Source organism: Lagenorhynchus albirostris, chromosome 14 (genome assembly GCF_949774975.1).
Source record: "Lagenorhynchus albirostris chromosome 14, mLagAlb1.1, whole genome shotgun sequence".
NCBI classification, from domain to species: Eukaryota; Metazoa; Chordata; class Mammalia; order Artiodactyla; family Delphinidae; genus Lagenorhynchus; species Lagenorhynchus albirostris.
The window spans coordinates 65120038-65140563 of NC_083108.1; the positions used below are offsets into that span (position 1 = coordinate 65120038).

At 58.5% G+C, this 20526-nt stretch overlaps 1 protein-coding gene across 5 annotated transcripts in view; it reads right to left on the reverse strand.

The window, feature by feature from the left end:
• Nucleotides 1–20526, reverse strand: part of OSBP2 (oxysterol binding protein 2) — a 176987-nt gene that overhangs the window by 12215 nt on the left and 144246 nt on the right. For all 5 annotated transcript variants that reach the window (XM_060121272.1, XM_060121271.1, XM_060121273.1 and 2 more), the window contains exons 4-8: nt 6951–7143; nt 6281–6398; nt 3018–3066; nt 2604–2750; nt 1474–1719 (exon numbers count right to left, since the gene is read on the reverse strand). In XM_060121272.1, coding sequence (XP_059977255.1) covers nt 1474–1719; nt 2604–2750; nt 3018–3066; nt 6281–6398; nt 6951–7143 — 753 coding nt within the window. The remainder of the gene's footprint in view (nt 1–1473; nt 1720–2603; nt 2751–3017; nt 3067–6280; nt 6399–6950; nt 7144–20526) is intronic.

Consider the following 20526-nt stretch of genomic DNA (forward strand, 5'->3'; position numbering starts at 1 on the left):
CCAGAATCTGCCCTTCCCCTACGCCGCCTCCAGCCTCCCCAGCCTCCCTGCTCCACCCTTATCCCTGCGCTGCACTCTCCCCACAGCAGCCAGTGACGGGGGCGGTTCCTCATAAAGCTGCCTCCTCTGCCCTCCCGTGACTCTTCCCACACAGAGAAGAGCCTTCTGCCGCCTGCCTCCTTCTCTCTGACCTCGGCTCTTTCTCTCTCCCTCACTCTGTTGCCAAACCGCTCCCGGGCCTTCCTAAAAGAGTCAGAACCATCCACATCCACAGTACCTGCTCCCCACCCCCCGGCCCATGAGAACAGGCCACTTCCCAGCTGGCTGCACCCTCAACTCCTGAGGGGGTTACTTGATCAGCAATGTTCAACGAAGAAATGTACTCAGTAGTAGTTCAGGCCAGGAACCCTGGGTCATCCTTGCCGCCTTCCCCAGGCAAATCCCTAGCTCTGCTTTTTAAAGGTGCCTGTGCTCAACCTCCTACCTCCCCTGGTCTGGCCTCCTACAGGCCTGCACAGCAGGCAGAGCACACCTTTAAAACCAGCCACTGGGGGCTTCCCTGGTGGCGCAGTGGTTGAGAGTCCGCCTGTCGATGCAGGGGACACGGGTTTGTGCCCTGGTCCGGGAGGATCCCACATGCCGCGGAGCGGCTGGGCCCGTGAGCCATGGCCGCTGAGCCTGTGCGTCCGGAGCCTGTGCTCCGCAACGGGAGAGGCCACAACGGTGAGAGGCCCGCATACAGCAAAAAAAAAAAAAAAAAAAAAAAAAAAACCAGCCACTGGATTGCAAACTGTCTGCTTTCTGAGCTCAACCCCTGGGCCCACAGCAGCGGCTGGCACATGGTAGATACTCAGCGGCAGCCCGACCCGAATCTATCCTGGGCACCTTCATGTAGCCCCTGCCTGGGTCCTCCTGGCACTCAGTGAAGCACCAACAGAATCGACCCCCTTCAGACAAGGATACCAGAGCTGGGCTGAGGTGCCCGAGGGGCCCAGTTTTGGTTCCACGCCTTGGGGAGACCAGTACCTGCAGGGAAGGCCTGTAGAAGCGATGGAGAGGATGGAGGAGAGCTGAGCTCTGGCCCCTCACACTCACGGCCTCCACCATCACTGACTGCGGCCCCGTGGGGCGCGGGCTGCTCCCTTTCAGCTCAGTGGTGACCCCACGCTCTAGCCCACCCGAATCCCTGATGGTGTCCAGCAAACACCCCTCCCCCACTGCTCCATGCCTTCTGGCCGAGAGAGGCATCCTCCCCTCCCCCACCAGACCTGACTGTCCTCACCCAGCTCTCCTCCCACGTGGCCCACACTGTCCCCAGGAGGCCTGCTCCGTGGGGCGCCCCTGACCTGTCCCCGCCGCATGAGGCCCAGCTACCTGACCGGACCTTGGCTTGATGGCCCCTTCGGTCAGAGGCCGTGTCCCGTTTGTCTGGCTCTGACCCCCAGGCCTGGCTGAAGCGTGCGCGGGCCTCACCTGCTCGCAGAGGGAGCGCAGGCCCATGTCATCGAGACGGTCCAGCTCGAAGGTCTCACCCAGCATGGGGTTGAAGGGCTTGGCGATGCGGTGCACGGTGGTGGAGTAGGAGGACACGGAGAAGGCCGCCACCAGGCACATCTGCTCCACGGAGCTGGTGCAGTGCACGGCCTTGTCCAGCAGGTGGTGGTACTCCAGGTCCTCCGTCAGCCGCTGGAGCATGGACAGGGGCTCGTTAAAGTTGACCTGCGGGCGGGGTGTCAGGTCGGGGGTCTGCACAGACCGTCCACTGCTCCCAGCACAGACCTGCGGTTGTCGGCACAGCAGCCTTGCTTTTCTCAGATGTTCAGGGACATCACTGCTCAGACCACCTTCACAGAGAGGCTCATCTGAGGACCTGTCTAAAGCCACAGCCCCACTCACTGGCCTGCCTCCCCGCCCCTCCTGCCTGTTTTCTCCATAGCCCTCACCACGTTCTGACCTGCTGCATCTGGCAGAATTCTGTTACATTTACTGTCAGTCTCCCCTCCTAGGATGTAAATGCCAGGGCAGTGAATCATAGAAATCAGTGAATGAGTGAGTGAATGAATGAATAGGTGAATGAATGGATGAAGTGGGTCTACCTTGTATTCTGAGCTATTATGCAAGTCTTCTGTCCTGGGTCACAGAGTGAAACCAAGTCTGGCCTGGAGCAGCCCCAGCTCCCGCTCCATGGAGATGCCACTGTGATCTAGCAGCACGAGAGCGCCAGCCCTGCCCTTTGCCTGCTGGTGACCTCGCTGGGGTGGGGACCAGGGGCAGCCCAGCATGGAGGAGGAGGGTTCACCCGGCCCCATACACAGCCCAATGTTACCACTCCCCATCTGCCAGGGTGGGAGGCACTTTGAGGGCCCCCTGTCTGATCAATGCAGAGCCCCTTCCTGGCTCCTTACCTCCAAGCGTGAGACCTCTGCCCTGGGGGAATTTCAGCAGTGCGGATGGAACACGATTCAATAACACGTTATATGCTCCTCAAGTGTCATTAAGAAAATGACACCCAGGGCTGCGTATACTTCCAAAGGCCATTACTTCCCATCCATGCACAAGAAAACAGCCCCCAGGGCCCCCCGGCCGCTCTGCCCGGCCCCTACCGGCATGGGGATCTTGGAGAGCTCCCGGCCGATGCAGTTCTTCATGATGCTCCAAAGATTAAGACTGTAGTTGGGCTTGTCAGGGATGCGGACACGCCTCTTGACTTTGGGGGGGCCCTGGCGCACAAGTGAGGTGCTGTCTAGCACCTACCAGAGAAGCAGAGTGCGCCCGTCAGCAGAGGCCTGGTCGCCTCGGCCCCCAGGCCTCGCCGCCTCGGCCCCCAGGCCTCGCCCTCGCTTCTGGCCCAGGGCGGTCTGAGGACCAGGCCCACGCTGGGACGTTGCTGGCGGGAGGGGAAGGCTCTGCCTGAGCTCAGATGAAGGCACCAGGCACAGGGCCCGCCCCTGGGGGCCCCGAGTTCAAAGTGCTGGCCTCCCCACTTCACCCCCCCTTCGGGGTCCCACCTCACTCACATTGTCTGAGGTCCATTCCACGGAGCCTGTAGTCCCACCCTCGGCTTTTCTGCAGGAAACACAAAAGGGAAGGCAAGTTATTTACAAATTCTGAGGCCTCCTGGGGACCCAGCCCCCTTCTATCCAGTCCCCTCAGTGAGGTCCGAGGGGCAGCTTGCATCTCCAAGGGGAGCGTCTCCAGTTCAGGACTCAGGTGGGGCTGAGGGACCTGGGGCAGCAGTTTGGAGGGGTTCCCACCCACTGGTGCCCTGTGGCAGCAGCCGCCCAGCCAAGTTCTCACCAGGGGTCCCTGCACACAGGCCCCTCTGGGGGACCGGCTGACCAAGACCCAGAGAAGCCAAGGGATGGGCACCTCTGGGAGAGCCCCCGGGAGCCCCGTGGGTCCCCTCTGGCATGGACAAACCCCATTGTGTCCTCACTGTGCTGGTCTGATTACCGCATTCGACTTGGGTTCAGGAAGGGAAGGAAGTGGGTCGGATGGATCTCTGTGCCTAGGAATACTTGTGGTGAGATGGTGGCCAGAGCAGCAGGGGGCATTCTGGCTGAGGGGCCCAGGCTCTGAGGGAGCTCCCAGGAGGGGTGACCTGGGCCAGCCTGGTCAGGGGACAGGCACTAGGCAGTTAGGGCCTTGGATGGGAAGAACCCACCCAGGTCCCTGGGGAGAGGGGGAAGGCACTGCAGACAAGGGGGCATCTGGCAGAGTATCTGCCCACTGCCCAGTGCAGCTGCAGCACGAGTTGGGGGGCTGCGTGAGCACTGGGGGCTGTGCCAGGAGCCAGGGGAGCCAATGAAGAGTACTGAGCACAGGGTCACCTGCTTGCTGGTTGGGTGGGAGCAGAGGGGCCTGGGCTGTTGCTGAGGTATGGAAGGAGGCCAGGGCGGGGCATGCGGGAGGCAAGCCCAGGCCCTGGGGGCTCCAGGTATAGGGGAGTGGACAGGGAGCCAGAGGGAACCTGAGCAGGACCCCCCTGGCCTCAGAGCCCAAAGGGTGCCATTACCAGGTGATAATGGAATTTCAGAACAGCTAAGCTGTGCTAATTTTGAGAGCAATATAAGCGATTTTTAAATATTATTGGGAAATGCAGCATTCACAGCAGCACTATTTACAATAGCCAAGACATGGAAGCAACCTAAGTGTCCACTGACAGAGGAATGGATAAAGAAGATGTGGTACATATATACAATGGACTATTACTCAGCCACGAAAAAGAATGAAATATTGCCATTTGCAGCAACGTGGATGGACCTAGAGATTATCATACTAAGTGAAGTAAGTCAGAGAAAGACAAGTATCATATGATATCACTTATATGTGGAATCTAAAATATGACACAAATGAACTTGTTTATGAAACAGACTCACAGACACAAAAGACAAACTTATGGTTATGAAAGGGGGAAGAGGGATAAATTAGCAGTTTTGGATTAGCAGATATAAACTACTATATATAAAACAGATAACAAGGTCCTATTGTATCGCACAGGGAACTATATTCAATATCCTGTAGTAAACCATAATGGAAAAGAATATATGTATTGGGTTGGCCAAAAAGATGTTACAGAAAAACCTGAACGAACCTTTTGGCCGTGTGTGTGTGTGTATATATATATATATATATATGTATGTAAAACTGAATCACTTTGCTGTACACCAGAAACTAACACAACATTGTAAGTCAACTATACTTCAATTAAAAAATTTTTTAAAATATTATTGGGGGACTTTCCTGGTGGCACAGTGGTTAAGAATCCGCCTGCGAGTGCGGGGGACACGGGTTCGATCCCTAGTCCAGGAAGATCCCACATGCCACGGAGCAGCTAAGCCCATGCACCACAACTACTGAAGCCCGCATGCCTAGAGCCCGTGCTCCGCAACGAGAAGCCACCGCTATGAGACGCCTGTGCTCCGCAACAAAGAGTAGCCCCAGGCTTCCCTGGTGGCGCAGTGGTTGAGAGTCCGCCTGCCGATGCAGGGGACACGGGTTCGTGCCCCGGTCTGGGAAGATCCCACATGCCGCGGAGCGGCTAGGCCCGTGAGCCATGGCCGCTGAGCCTGCACGTCTGGAGCCTGTGCACCGCAACAGGAGACGCCACAACAGTGAGAGGCCCGCGTACCAGAAAAAAAAAAAAAGAGTAGCCCCCGCTTGACGCAATGCAACCAAAAATGATGATGATAATAAATAAAATAAATATATATATGTATAAAAAATATGATTGGGAAATGGAAATATACCACTGATAGGACCAGAAACTCCCTGAGGGGTAAGAGGAATCCAAACCATGCCTTTTCCCTGGAAGAAACCAGGACAGGGAAGTGGTGAAACACGCTGGTCCACAGAGGCAAAAAAGGAGCAGGCACAGGTTTTCACCGGCCTCTTCCTGGCCAGGCTGGGCTTCAGGGGGGGTCAGGGAAGGCAGCATGGGGTGGGCAGGCCACAGCATACATGTAGGAGTGAGGCCGCTGAGAAGTATGCAGTTCCTGAGGGCGAGCAGGGGAGCACATGGTCCTGACACACCTTGTTATGAGGGTGTCAGTGGGCAGCACAGGCTGCAGTCAGTTCTTTCCCCTGTGGGGCTCATCGGCCACTTTTATGTCCCCAAACACTGCCATATACACCAACCCTTCTAGGGTCAGGACCTAAGGCAACCCGACAAGAATGAGCAACCCTGGTGAGGACTGAGCCCCGAACCATATTAAAATCTGTGCTCAAGCCCCGCATGCTCCCCTGACCACAGCCCTGCCGCCCACCCCATCTCACGTGCTTCCCTCCACACGTGTCCTGCCAGCTCGGTCCACAAGCACAGGCGCTTCCCGAGGGTCCCAGGGAGTGTGGCAATGTGGCTTTCAGTGCTAGTAACTGTCTCATTTACTATTAATGTGTATTTAGAAAGATCCTGAAAGAGCAAGCTTTTATGAAAAATGAAACAAAGACTTTGAAATAGAAAATAAAAGAGGCTTTCTGTGTCTCCAGTCTGCTCTGGAATGCTGACACAGTGGTGGAGTGGCTGGGAACTTGTGCGGCTCTGGGGCAGGAACTGGATGCAGCCAATGACCTGTTGTCCATTTAAAATGAAATCCCAATACAAACTCTATTTGGGTATTTTTGATTTAAGGAAGAACAGAACCAATCTAAGCAAAAATACCGTCTGGAGCAAGACTTAAAGAAAACCCCAAGTGCGAAAAACAGGTGGAGCACGAGAACAGGCCGGCACGGCTGACCCGGGAGAGGTTCCTTCCAGGTGGCCGCCCAGCCCCGAGCCCACCTGTCCTCCTTGGGCTCAGTGATCACTGTGATGAAGGATGTGGAGTCTTCCATGGCGTCGAAGTACTCGGTATCTTCATCTTCCTCACTGTCCTCGCCTTTGGTGGTTAAGAGGCTTCCTAGAGACACACAGAGCCACTGCCTCAGTTTGTGACTTCAACAGTCGCGCCTGCCCAGGGAGGTCTAGAGCCCATGGCCCCTCCCCACCTCTGTCACCCCGCTGTGGTGCCCGCGCTCCCTTTCCTGGAACGCACTTTCACCCTCTTGCTCAGAGCCTCCCTCCTTCCGGAAGCTGTCCCTGATCTCTAAACATGCTGGTCAGTCTCTCTGTGGCCCAGCTTCCCTTTCTGATGGACCCCCTTCCCAGGGCACCCGTGACCCTGAGCCCCAGGTTAGGTGGGCAGCCACCTGGCACCCGGGCAGCCCTGCCACAGAGGGGACAGTTGGACTCACTGAGCTCTTTTCTGGAGATTGGGAGACTAGACACGGGGAGACTGTGCCCACTGTGAGGGCGTGGGGGATACAGAGGCACACAGGCACCAGAGCCGGCCAAGCGGGCCCAGACGTAGGTGCGTTGAGGGGTATGTAACCTGGGGGGGCTGTGTAAGCTGAGCCAGCTGGCAAAGGGGACACTGACGGTGGACTGGATGGATGGACTGACGCCCACTCACCCTCGCTGAAGCTCTTGGTGGGGTTGGTGGCCCGGCCGGGGGCACTGCGGAAAGCGCGCTCGAGGCTGTTGTGCTGCTTGGCCAGCTGCTCAATGGTCTCCTCCAGATGGACGCGCTGCTCCTGCTCATACTGCAGAGCCCGCTGCCATTTCCGGCTGTGCGTCTCCGCTAGTTCCAGGAAGTCCCTGCAGGCCTGCGAGGGGGCGTGGCCTGTGAGCCAGGCAGGGCAGAGAGGAATGCCCGGGGGTGCCGTGGCCCCTCCCCCTCCCATCGCAGGTGGGTCAGAAACATCTTTGCTGCCCCCTGTGGCTTCCGTGGGGTCATGGGGACCCTGGCTTTCTCTGAACCAGCCTGGCATCTGCCCTGGTCGGTGCCCCACAGTCAAGATGCCATTCGAGAGCACTAAACCCGGTGTTGCTGGTCATGCTGCCTCGCCAGTTATCAGCTGGGGTGCTGCGTGTTCCTGGTGGCAGGGGCCCCAGCTCTCAGCTGCTGCATCCTCACTGTGGTCTGGGCCTAGGTTTGTCATAACCCCTGTCCCCACTGGAACCAACACAGCAGCTCAGGCCAGACCCTGGCTTTGGCACAGAAGGAAGGAAAGCCACCTTTCTGCTACACCGCCTGGCTCAGAGCTAAAGGGTCTTGTCGAACTTTCTACCAAGTTGCCTCAAAGTCTGTATCACATAAACTCTGCTTTTAAGGTTCCCCCTTCAAACTTGTGGCCTACTATGACATCCAGATTCTTTTCAGCTTCCCGGGTCCATAAGTGGTTCTAGCACACTCTTAGGAAACGGGATGGTTGTTTTGCCCCTGTCATCACAGTAGAGAAGAGGGTCTGGGCTTCAGCTGTCCCTGGAGGGCAGCAAGGTCCCAGCCGGGCACCACTGGACTTGCCCTTCCTGGACTCCTCTAACGTGGTCGGAAGGGACATGGTTCCCGGCCCAACCTGCATCAGTGATCTCAGGCTGCCACTCCCCACCACCCCCTTACCACCGGCCACTGGGCTCCACGCACATCACATGAGGTCTGATGCTGAGGGTTAGAGACTTGATTCCTGGAGGGAGAGAGGCACGGTGCCTCTTCTCTGTGACAGGGACCGCACAGCACTACCTGAAGGGCTGTCAGGAGGAGCCAGGGAGGTGACGCAGAGCTCAGGGCCAAGGGGCACTCAATGGACACCCCCTTCATCACGGCTGGCGCCCGAGCACATGCCTTCACCCTGCCTGGGCTCGGCTGGCTCTCCAGCCCCATAAGGAGCCAAGCCCCAGTGGCGGCCTGGCTGGTGGAAAGGGCCCCAGCGTGGGGCTCCAGAAGGCTGGCCACTCATCTGGCCCCGCACGTCACTCCTTAACAAGCCCTCCCCGGGCACCTTCCCTCTGTCATCCCATCTCTTCTCACCCCCAGTACCATGCAGAGTGGGCAGGGCAGGGGCTCGCCACCCCACCTTTCTGAAGATGTGGAAACGGAGGCCCAAGGCAACCAGCAAAGTGTAGTGGAAAAGGTCGCATGATCAGGACTGGGAAGGCCCAGTTCCCACATGGGTCACTCAGCCCCACTGAGCCCATGTCCTGTCCATAAGCCACAATGGTAAAGCCCCACAGACCCTGCATTTGCAGCCCCCCCGCCCCATCTCAGCTCACTCAGCAAAATCCTTGAGGTGGGAGGAGGGGGATTGTCCCTATTTGACAGATGAGGAAACTGAGGCTTAGTTCCCAGCAGCTCCCCAGCAAGGCTCTGGGGAGGGAGCACTTCAAGGGCCTCCCGCCCTCCCTTGCAGGTCTGGTCCCTGCCCAGCCACATGCCACTGTAACCCGCTTCTCCAGAAGGGGCAGGGATTTGTGCTGACAGGTGTCCTGGCACAGGTTAGGGGGAGGGAGAGACTTTAGTGGGGAAGGAAAGAAATCTCCTTATGCACTTAGCAGGCTCTGGAGGTGAGAGACGCTGCATCCAGGGCTGTTGCAGGTCTGGGGCTATTCTGGATCTATAATGCTTGCCCACTGGTGCAGAGCTGCAGTCAGTGACTACCATGCAATTTGGGGACCCCCAAGGTGGGCTCCTGAGTGGCCTGTGTCCACTTCATCCTTGCTTCCCTTGACCCTAAGCTCGGCCCCAGTGCCTAGTCAGGTTAGTCTGGGCTCCAGCCACCCATTTGCTGACCAAGGAAGGAGTCCTAACTGTAGGGGCGCCGTCACTCTGCCGCTGCCCCAGCAGCTCTCAGACCACCGAGCCAGGTGCGCGGTGCTGTCAGAAACACATCCCAGAGGACTGGCTCTGGCGGGTGTGTGTGGGGGTGCCCTTGTCTACCTGGGCAGCGCCGGGTCCACCGCTTCAGGGAAGCCCCTTGCTGGATCCTCCTGTCCCCCTGAGACTGAGGCCCAGGGAGGAGGGGCTGCCCAGGTCAACAATGGGCGAACAGGACAAGACCCCAGGCCACATGAGGCACGGTCCCCTTGCCTGGCTGTCTTGGGGAGAAGGTGCAGGGGCCCGGGCTGTGTCATGCATGGAGCCTTGTTACAGGTGAGACACACGATGGGTGCTTCACGTTTTCTGGTTCTTAGGGTCTGTGGGTGCCCTGCCTGGTGGCAGGTTGCCTGCCCCATCAGACTAGCTTGGCAGCTGCACAAGAGCCTCTGGACTCTGCCCTCGCCGTTCCTTAGCGCTGCTCCGTCGTACCTGCCGCTGTCACTCCCCACCAACCCTCTACAGCTCCTGCAGTCATCTCGCTGAGTTTTAACACAGATGGACACTTTCCTTTCATATAATTCACAGCATTTAAAACAAGGCTTATTGGGTTTCCTTGTTGGCACAGTGGTTAAGAATCCGCCTGTCAGTGCAGGGGACACAGGTTCAATCCCTGGTCTGGGAAGATCTCACATTCTGTGGAAAAACTAAACCCGTACGCCACAACTACTGAGCCTGCGCTCTACAGCCCGTGAGTCGCAACTACTGAAGCCCGCGTGCCTTAGAGCCCCATGCTCTGCAACAAGAAAAGCCACCGCAATGAGAAGCCCGCGCACTGCAATGAAGAGTAGCCCCCGCTCGCCGCAACTAGAGAAAGCCCACACTCAGCAACAAAGACCAATGCAGCCAAAAATAAATACATTAATTTATATAAAAAAAAAACAAGGCTTATAAAAGAGCCACAAATAACAGTATAAAATAGCCAAATGTCATGGTAAATAATTCTACAAACTCATGTCAGAGAGCTCTACATGGCCTCTGACCTTCCTAGCAGCAAAAGCAAAGAAGGAAAGATAACAAGTTTATAGTTCCCTGTATAGCACAGGGAACTATACTCAGTATCTTGTAATAACCTATAAGGAAAAAGAATCTGAAGAATAAATAACTGAATCACTTTGCTGTACATCTGAAACTAACACAACATTGTAAATCAACTTCAATAAAAAATAAAATAAAATTTTAAAAAGCAAAGAGGGAAAGATGATTGTGCTGCAAAGATGAATTAGGCTCCCTTCCTCCTGCCCTTGATGTTCGTGACGCTCTCAACACTATAGGAATGATATGGAAGGGAAAACAGTGTTGGTTTCATTTTCTGAGACAGCTGACAGCCTCTCACAGACCTGGTCCCAGACCCTCTCCACACTCAGCTCCTGGGGCCCCGTCCTGCCCCACGCTCTCCCTCCTGTGTGACCACGTGCCTTCCTCCCCTTCTCTGGCCCCACCTCCCTCAGACCCACCATCCCCTGTGGGTCAGGGCTGTCGGTGCCGGTGCCAGGAGGGGAGGCGCACTCTCACAAGCACTGAGGTGGCTGCTTTAACAGCGTGACCGAGGAAGACATGGAGGCTCAGGGAGACCAAGGGACTTGATCAAGGCCACAGGCCATGCGTGTAGGGCCAGGGTCCAAGTCTCCCAGGGCGTGGAACCAGCACTGTCACTGTTTATTTTGTCAAGCTGGATCCCTACCCCCATCCGGATGCCCCTTGAGGCGATGTGGGGTCCCAGGGCCTTCCCGGAGTGGGGCTGGGCTCCTGGAGATGCTCGCTAACAAGGATGTTGGTGAATAACCCTGTTCAAGCAACAGGACCCAGCCATGCCTGGTCCCTGCAGCAGAAGCTGTTGCCCACACAGCCAGGGCTGCCAGCTGATAACCTGGGTGCCCTCCACCTTGCTGTCCCTGCAGGACAGGCTGATATGGAGCAGCAGAGGGGCAGGAAGTCAGATCCCCAGGACAGCGGGGGCCTCATCGGGGCCACATGCAGCTGGGCTGGGCGATGAAGATTAGAGCGTGTCAGAGTTGCCTGAAGAGGGGGGCACGGCGGAGGCTGCTGTACCCCAATATCGAGGGGCTCATGTGGCTGGACCAGGGCCTTTTCCACTGACTCCGGGGTGCGGGGGTCATCTGCAGCTGATGAGCTGCTCTGGTCACCCTGCAGGCTGTGGAGAGCCCGCCTGCCCCCTCTGCCCTGAGGTGCCTACCTGGTGTCCATCCCCAACTGCGCCGGTTTCCTCTGATGCTGCCGACCTTCTCCAGGCCCCATCCCAGCCAGCCGAGAACAGAGGCAGGTGCCGGTCTGGCCCCGCCGCCCTGGAATGCTGAGCTGGGCTGTGCGCTGTGTGCTCGCTAAGCTGGATTAGGCCTGGGGCCCGGCGATGGGCGGGTGACAGGGGGTGGCTCCCAGGGGCCCAGGAAGGGCCTGGCTGACCCTGGCCCTGAACACGGTCACACTTCCCCTGAGGCCCCGCCACAACTCTCAGAGCTCACGCACCGCCCTGACCAGGAGCAGAGCCACAGGCCACCCCAAAGCCCCCGACTCAGACACACTGGGCCAGCATCCAGGCCCCTCACGGCATCACCTCACTGCCTACTCTGGGGCAGGCCCATAACCTCCTGGACCTCAGTATTCTCGTGAACAGAGGGCTGAACCCCAGGACTCCTGCAGAGTCCCCGATTCTGTGACCCACTGGGTGATCGTCCTCTGGACGGGAACTGGGTTCCAGTCTCCCAGGCCTGCCCCTTCCTCCCACCCCCATGGCTGTCGAGAGTGTCCCTGAGATGAAGAGGTGCAGGGTCCTGTGGGCAATGCGATTCTACCTCTGTGGGGAAGGCAGGGGGCCTGTTGACACGCCCAAAGCAGAGTGAGAACCAAAAGCCCAGAAAGGAAATGGCGGCACCTCGCCCATGCCCCTGCACGGAGGCACCCACCGGGGACTCTCCCTTCCCAGAAGCCGGGCCCGTGAAGGGGGCTATGAGGGCTGTCTTCCCCGGGGAAGCGTGTCGGGGCCCAATGGGAGTGGCTACCAGTCACCCCGACAGGTGTCGCACAGGACAGATGCAGAGTGTCTGAGCCGGAAACCTTGCCCAGCTGTGCCCGGGAGGAAGGAGGACGAACGCTAATCGCTTTTGCTGTTCCTAATCCTAATCCCGACCACAACCTCGCTGCTCCTCAAATGCGGGCGGGCGAGCAGGGCATGTAGGCAGTGGCCTGGGTCTCCTGCCCACCCTGTGTATGGCCTGAGGAGCCTCTCAAGCTCTAGGAGAGTCTGCAGAGCCGGGACCCCGCTCGGGCCCAGCCTTCAGTGGCCACGTGGAAACCATCAGTCTCCTGCACGGTCACTGCCGTCCTAGCTGGGCCATGAGGAGGGTGCCGGAGAGTCGCTGGATGTCGGGTGGGCAGCCCTCGGAGCCACAGAGGAGATGGGGACAAGGGCCAAATGCCTGGTGGTTCCAGGCTGGGCGGGTGCCCTGGGCCGACAGGGCCAGCTCGGTGACTGTCCCCAGCTGTCTGCACACAGCAGGTTCTGATAACCCTGCTTGCAGGGAGGAAGGGAGAAAGGGCCACGTTTCCACCGCAGCCAGCCAGGACCTGCCCTGGGGCTGACAGCCACATGACTGGCCTGCCGTGGCTCTCAGGCGCAGGGCTGCCAGGTCAGTGGGTGGCCAGGGCCGAGGCTGCCCCACCATCTACCCCACCACATCGATCCTCACATGGCCAGGTCACTAGGACCCACCTCTCAATGGTCTGTAGTAATAATAAAGGTGGCGAACAGAAGAAAAACGGGTTCCCTGAGCCCCTCTGCATGGCCAGCAGCTCACACTAGGGACACATCAGGGTCAACACAGTCTCTCCTTCCCCTCCCACTGAGGAGCAACAGGCTGGCCTCAGCACATTACCTCCCGACGGTGGGAAAGGGCTGAGATTCAGGCTGGGACTGTCTGGCTTGGAGGCAGCCATGCTGGATGAAACACAGCCATCTCATGCTCCAAGACCAAGAGCGGGTCCCCCAGGAGCTGCGATGGGGGTGCCAGGCTCTCCCGGGGGTCCATCTGGCTCAGTCTCAGCCACGCTGCCATGCTCCGTATCCACCACCCTCCCGGCCCCTGGAGGCTGGGCAGCTCCCAGGGCTGGGCCCCCTTCTCACGTGGCCCTCGGCTCGGGTTGCCCCGCATACAGGGGCCGGCCCCTCTCGGACACGGAGGGGATGGTCACGGCTTCTTCTTAATGTGACTCACTCACAGCACTGGGGAGTCAGCTTCTCACTTCAGTTCAAACTTTAAAATAGCCCTTTCCACATTCAAAATAGTTTACCCCTCGTGCACAGGAACCAGCACCATCTGGCTGCCAGTTTGCCAACCGATTTTAGACCGTCCTGGAATCTATTTTTACTCATCTCCCCAAGCCTGAAGTGAGCAAGCTGTCAGGGGCAGAACAGAGGTCAGCTGGACAGCAACCTGCCCACGGGCCCCGGAAGGACGAGGAGGGCGGCTCTGGGGCCTCTCACCACCACTCTGCTTGGGTGGGTGCGAGGAGCCCCTCATGATCTCCAAACAGGGCTCAGTGAAGCCTCAGAGCATTTCCAGCGGTAAACAGCCCCTTCTGATCTGGTCCGTTTCTATGATGCCACAAATCCAAGGTCCTGGCCAAGTGCCCTGAGTTGCTGCCTCTGCGTCTATGTACCCCCCGCCTCCCCCACATATCCTCACCTGCGCCCCTGTTCCCACTCCCACCGGCCGCCTCCCCCAGCCCCCAGTGCCTCTGCTCCCCCCCTCATCATGCTCTCACAGCTCCTCCAACTGGAGCTGAAGCCCCCTCCCTCCAGGCCCAGCTGTCCTGGGCATGCGTCCTCCGCCACTTCCCCATGCCCCTGCCGTCAGGATCTGCGCCCCATCCCACCCGGCCAGCTCTATTGCGGGCACCAGGGTGTGTCCCTCGTGGGCCACTACATTCCTTGGTAAAAGCATGCCGGGTCCATCCCACTGGGCCCTTGGAGGGGAGCCTGGTGGGCACCACCCTCTGTTGGCCAGCACACACCCCCTGGCTTTCTGCACCTCGACTGTCTTTGGTCTTTTGTGGGGCTCGCCTACCATCCAGCTCTGCTTGCCCACTGGCTGCCCAAAACCTATTCCTGAGGTCAAGGGCCCCCCAACTCTGAGGGGCCTCTCACAACTCAGGTGTAGGGGCCATGTCAGGAGGGGGCCTGCAGAAGCAGAAGTGGGGAGCAAGCCCCGAGGCTGCCAGCTGACGGAGGGGCTCAGCGCCTTCACGCTGGTACTGTGGCTGCCTCCGGGCCTGCCTGAGAGTCACAGAAGCGGCTCTCTCCCTGCCAGGCTCCACCGCCTGGCAGGTGGACAGACCCTATTTCCCCCACAGGGAGGGGAGCGTGCACCCTACCAGCCCAGGGCAGGCTCGCCCCAGAATGACCGTGGCACCACTGTGGGGCTCTTCTGCCCAGGGCAGGGGCCCAAGGCCAGCCCACAGGGGAGCCCAGGTGTGCTGGGCCTAGTGACAGGTAACACAGCCCTGGCCTTCTGCACAGAGCCCCGCAGCCAGCAATGGGGACGGCCCAGGACCAATGGCTGTGACCCTCTGTGCTCATGTAGCCGCCGGGCCTGCCACCCTTGGGCAAAATGACCGCTCTGGGCCTCGGGGGTGGCACGTGAATAATACAAACGACAGCGATGACAAGGAAGCTGTAATGACACCAACCTCACGTGGCCGTTGTGAGAAGCAAAGTAACGGGAGGAAACTGGGGCGGGCGCCTGCTATCACACTGCCACCATCCCAGAGGCCTGCCTCCAAGCACTCTGCTTTCCCACAAAGACAAACTTGCGGGAAAAAAGAAGAAAATGGGAGTTTGTTCTTTTCACTTTATGGAAACAAATACCCAAAGCCTGAGCTGGTAACATGTATTAATTCTGCCATTCTCTACCTCAAACCTCGTGATGGAGCCAATGCTGTAACACGGCATGCGTCCTGGTTCTTGGGGAGGGAGGTGCCGCTTGCGGTCCCCACACCAGGGCCGGGGGAGCCCTGCACACGTGCAGTGCTTCGAGGCTCAGTCTCTGAACCACGGCTGATCACTGCGCTGTGAAGTTCCTTCTAAATGGCATCAAACGCAGTTACCCAGACGGTGATCCAAGCATGGACCCGCCGCACTGCCGTTGATCAGACTCACAAAATCACCCACTAGGGAATTTTGCCAGACACTAAGCAATTCACTCAGTCGCTCCCACGTTCTTTCACAACCAACTCCTCTCTCTTATTCACTGAGGCTCCCATATGCTGGACACTGTGCCAGGCATGGAAGCTCCAGGGCTCCCAGCATCACCAGGGAGACCGTGTCCTGTCTGCACACTGCTGCGGTAGAAAAGCCCATGAAACAACAAGGTCCTACTGTATAGCACAGGGAACTATACTCAACATCCTGGGATAAACCATAATGGAAAAGAATATAAAAAGGAATGTATACATGTGTATAACTGAGTCACTCTGCTGTACAGCAGAAATTAACACCACGTTGTAAGTCAACTATACTTCAATTAAATAAGTTATTTAAAAAAGAAAGAAAGAAAGAAAAGCCCACGAGACTCGTGGACCTGCAGACAGGGCGACAGTCAGCAGAGTGGGGTGGGGCAGGGATGCGGAGCTGGGAGTGGGTTAAAGGTGGGCAGAGGAGGGGTTCCTGACCCTCCTTCCCCCGCTCAAGGGAGGGATGGGTTTATTTCCCTCCTATGAGGCGCAAGGCTCTGGAGCCTGAAGACCTGGGCTCCTATCCTTAGCAGCTGCCTCAGTTTCCCCACTATAAGCGGCTGAGTGGGTCGGGGGGAGATGGTGCATGCAGAACGCCTTGCAGGCGACGTGACCATGGGTAGTTGATTCTCTCTCCTGTCCTGGCTCCCTGCTGGCCAGGGCCCCACCAGCCCCTGGCACCCAGGGCCGACCCAGCCAGGTGGACTGTGAGATGGGCCCTGGGAGTAGCCGTGGGCTTGCGGGTGGGCTTCCCAGGAGAGGTAATGTACATCTGAGGGGCGATAGGTGGGGAGGGTCTGAGAGGCTGTGGCCTCCTCAGGTTAGGTGAGTGGCCAACTCTGGCAGGGGACGGGAGGCAGACGGGGAACAGGTGGGAGAGGAGGCTGGGAGGGGCTGCTGGGCCCCCGGGGACAGTCAGGGGTCATGTGAACCCCACACCTGTTCCTCCCAGGTGGGAAGGAGATGTGTCTGCTCTCATTTCCAGGGCAGCGGGTGGTAAGGCCGTCATCCACACAGCCAGCGAGCTTCGCCCAAAGACCAGGTCCTGCCCAAGGGGCCACCACAACTGGGGAACTGTCCGCAGAGGCCCAGGAAGGGTAAAAGGGTGGGGGAGCTTTAGAGCCTGATGGCGTGGGTGCCGTCCCAGCACAACGCTTACAGGGAACCATGTGTAAAAAGCTCGGCACCCCCTGCGCACAGCAAGTGTCCACAGCTACTGTTTTCCTTCCCTGCCTGGGAGAAATCCTCCTGACCCTTTCCGGCCCCACTCTGTGGCCACTACCTCTCCCTCTGCAGGCCCCGCCCTGCCACTGAGGGTCACTCCCCAGCCCTTCCATGGCCCTCTACACACTTGGCCTTCACCAGTGGGTGTGTGAGCTGCTGCCCTGCTTAGCTACTCCTCCCAAAGGCTGTACTGCTGAGCCCACGTGAGACTCAGCATCACAAGGAAGATCCCTGGACCATCCCTGGGACCCCTGGATCCTCAGGGGCCGGACGGGTCTGCCTGGTCCTCGCTGAGTCCCTACCTGGCAAAGGCCCAGGGCAGGATCAGTGGGAAGCCACTCAGGTCTGGGTTCAAATCCCATCAGGCAGGACTTTCCTAACTGCTTGAGCCCCAAGTTCACTATGGGGCTGCTGACCTGCTCAGCTGCTGCCCCCCGAGGCCTCCTGAAGGCCCACCAGGCACCACCCTCGCAGGCCTGCTAGAAAGAACCCTGCCAACCGAAACCACAATAGGAGGGAAGGAGGCCGGGGCTCAGTACCACGTTCCCGTGGGAAAAAAAAAAACACGTTTATGACTTGATTTCATAAAGCTCTGTTCCTGTGTCTTAGCAACCAAGCTGGGTCATTTCTCTGCAAGGCCAGGTGACCAGGGTGGCGAGGGGTAGTGACCAGCAGCTCTGCACCCTGCTCAGAGCCTGCACTTTCTCACTGACCTCGTCCAGGTGAGGAAACGGGGCTAGAATGGCTTTGTAAATGGTCACTTAGCAGGTAAGTGAGATGTGGGCCACTTAGAACTTTTACCCCTGAGATACAAGACCCACTTTGATTGAGACAGAGTGTATCGGGCACTCCCACTGGGCTACTATTGGGGCCACAGGTGAGTAAGACCTGAGCTTGACCTCAAGGGGCACAAAGCCTGGTGGGGGATCAGACGTTGAAATAATGGGCTAAACACTGCTCAGTGGGCTGGGACCACTGGGGGATCTAACCAGGAGGAACGGCTTCCTGATGGGGAACTCGGAGAGCCTCCCGGCCGTGGTGACGTCCATGTGGGGTTCTGAAGGATAAAAAGGGATCTGCCAGGCATCTGAAGGGTGGGGAAGGGGTATTCTAGAGGGTACAGTGCAGGCAACGGCAATACAGTTCAGTATTCCTGATCCAGAACCTCCCCCAGACATCCTGTTCCCTGAAACACGTACAAAAGGGGCCAGGCTCAAGGTGAGGGCCAGATGCCCCCTTGGGGAGCAGGGCCACAGGGACAGGCCTGCCTCAGTAGCCACGGTTCCTGGGATCTTGGAAACTGTCCAGAGAGCCTCCCTCCCTGCCCTGCTGGGAGCTCAGGATCTAAAGGCTAATGACAGTGATGCCTTCTCCTGAATCTGAAGGTTTAGAAATCTCCCTCTACTTCTTTCCTGAAGGCTGAACAACCCCAGACTCTTGGCCGTCTTGGGGGAAGGTGAAGAAGCAGCAGTGCATCTCCCTGTGTGGGGAAAGTGCAGCCTGCCCAGGGCCCTCCACAGGATGTGTTTGCCTGCGGGCTTTGTGTGGCCTGCCGTCCCCCATTTTCTGCTCCATTTCCATGACCCAGGCTTAATCGGAGCCCACGAGGTGGAAAACCCAGAGCCATTCACCATCCACAGGAGGGGGCTGACCTGGCTGTGCGGCTGGTGGGAGGAGAGATTCCCTGAGTTCCCCAGTAGGGGCTCCCGTCAGTCAGGGCAGGGGGCAGGGAGGGGATGGTGGAGAGGCAGTAGGAAGCCAGTGTGGGGGAAGCAGCTTCCTCTTCTTACACTGAGATCTGGGCGGATCTGAGGGATGAGGATTTGTGCCTTCTGGGGACAGCTGGGGGTGGCTTCCACCCATCCTGGGTCCCCACCTTCCCAGGAAAGACCCTGGTAGGGCTGCAGCCTAAAGGTAAAAGGCACACCAGGGACTCAGGTCCCTGAGAATGGGGGTTTGCCCCAGGTGGATGCGAGGCCACCCTCCATGTGCTGACCTCAGAGTGGAAGGGGGCCTCTGCAGCCCTTGAGGGTCTCACCCTCACCGTCATGAGGGCCGTGACTCCCGCAGCGCGCTACACAGACTTGGGTTTGTGTCCAGTTTGGCCACTTAGCAGCTGGTGACCCTGGGCAGCTCAGGGAGTTCTCTGTGCCTCTGTCTCCACGTGGATATTAGCGGTACTAACGAAGCTGTGGGGAAGGGTAAGGGGTCCTGGATGGGAGTGGGCTCCCCTCGGGGCTCGGGGGTGGGAGCCACATGGATGCCTTAGTTACAGCTCCCTGGTCCAAACCCCTCCTAGTAACAGGGGTGGAGGCCAAAGCCTGGCCAGGAGTGGGGAGGCTTTGCCTAGGTGGCCCCTCTGCACACAGCGGGGGTTTGGGCGTTCAGGGTCTGACAGCCTCCCAGAACTGAGCCGGCTCTTACCAGGTGAGAAGCAGCTGTCAGGAAGGGTCCCTGGAATAAATGCAGGACTCTGCACTAGGCTGGGCTCCCAGCACCTCACTTCTGTGCCCCCACAGTGGAGGTGGATGGGAGAGGCCCTCACGTCAGGTTCATGTTTGCAGGGGGCGCAGATCCCAGCCCAGGGTGCAGGCTCGTCACTTGGGTCCAGCACTCCAGGTGCCAGAACTGCTAACAGGCTTGCTAATCATCCCCAGGGGCCTGAGCTTCCCATCAAACAATTCATACGCACTTAGGTAGCGAGCTGTTTTTATGGCTTCGTAAACACAGATGAGCCTCTGATGCCTGATAAAATACTTTCGCTAGAGACGCCAGCTGAGCAGCGCATTATCTGGGAAAAACCAAAACCACTTACTCAAGACGATGCGGCTTTAGTCTCCGCATGTGGGGAGGCCATGCCAGGGAAACCGCGGGGAAGCACAAATGCATCATTATGCCTTAAATGCTCGATATCGGTGCCTGTCACCGGAAGAAGGACAGTGACAGAGGCCCCTAGAGTCTGGGGGCTGTAAGGAGGCCAGAGGGTGGACACGGGAAAAGGAGAGAGAAGACCAGTGACAGGGCCAAACAGCAGGGCGGCCACAGAGCTGCAGTCCAGCAGCCTCTCTGCACGTGGGCGCCACTGCACCCCTGAACGCCATGGACAAAGTCCACACCTGCGGGCACCTGTGCGTGTTTCCCTGGAGTCTGGGAAGAGGGTACAGGGTCTTGGCCTGCAGTGGGCTCCAGCCTCCACCTTCCCACCCTGCCCTCAGGTTTCCTGGTGTTGGACAGAGAGCCTAGTCTCTGCTCTGACCCCCTGCTTTGGAGGCTGAATCCCCCAGCTGGGGCTCACCTGGGCACTGGTACTGCCCACTGTCTCTGCGGCCAGCCTGCCTGAACCGCGTTCTCTGGACCCACCTCCTCTGAGGCAGCCTCCATCTCCCCACACCTCTGTGCTCTGGCCCCCAGCTCCCACGGTGCCATCCTAGCTGGGATGTGCTCATCCTGGCGGCTGTCCTTGGGAGGAGGCTGTGGCCTCCTCTGACACATCAGACCTGTGTCCAGAGGGAGCACATGCACCTCTGGGGAACACTCATCAGGCAGAAAGAGGAAGGACCCAGAAGCTCGGTTCAGCCTTGAACTCTCTGCCACCACGGAGAGACCCTCCCGGTTCACGGTCACAGCTGTGTGGCTCCCAGAACCCGTGGAAAGGGGGAACTCCTGGGGCTGAACCCCTCAGTCCACAGACGTGGGTCCTCGTTCAGCTACTTACTATCAGGTTGGCACGGCTGTGGTGGCCTCAACTCGAAAGCTCTTCTGACTGAGGGACCCCCACCACACATGCAAGCCCCCCATGGTTACAGGTCCCAATCCTGCTGCATCTGGGCCACGTACTGGGGGAAAGAGCAGCAGCAGCTGT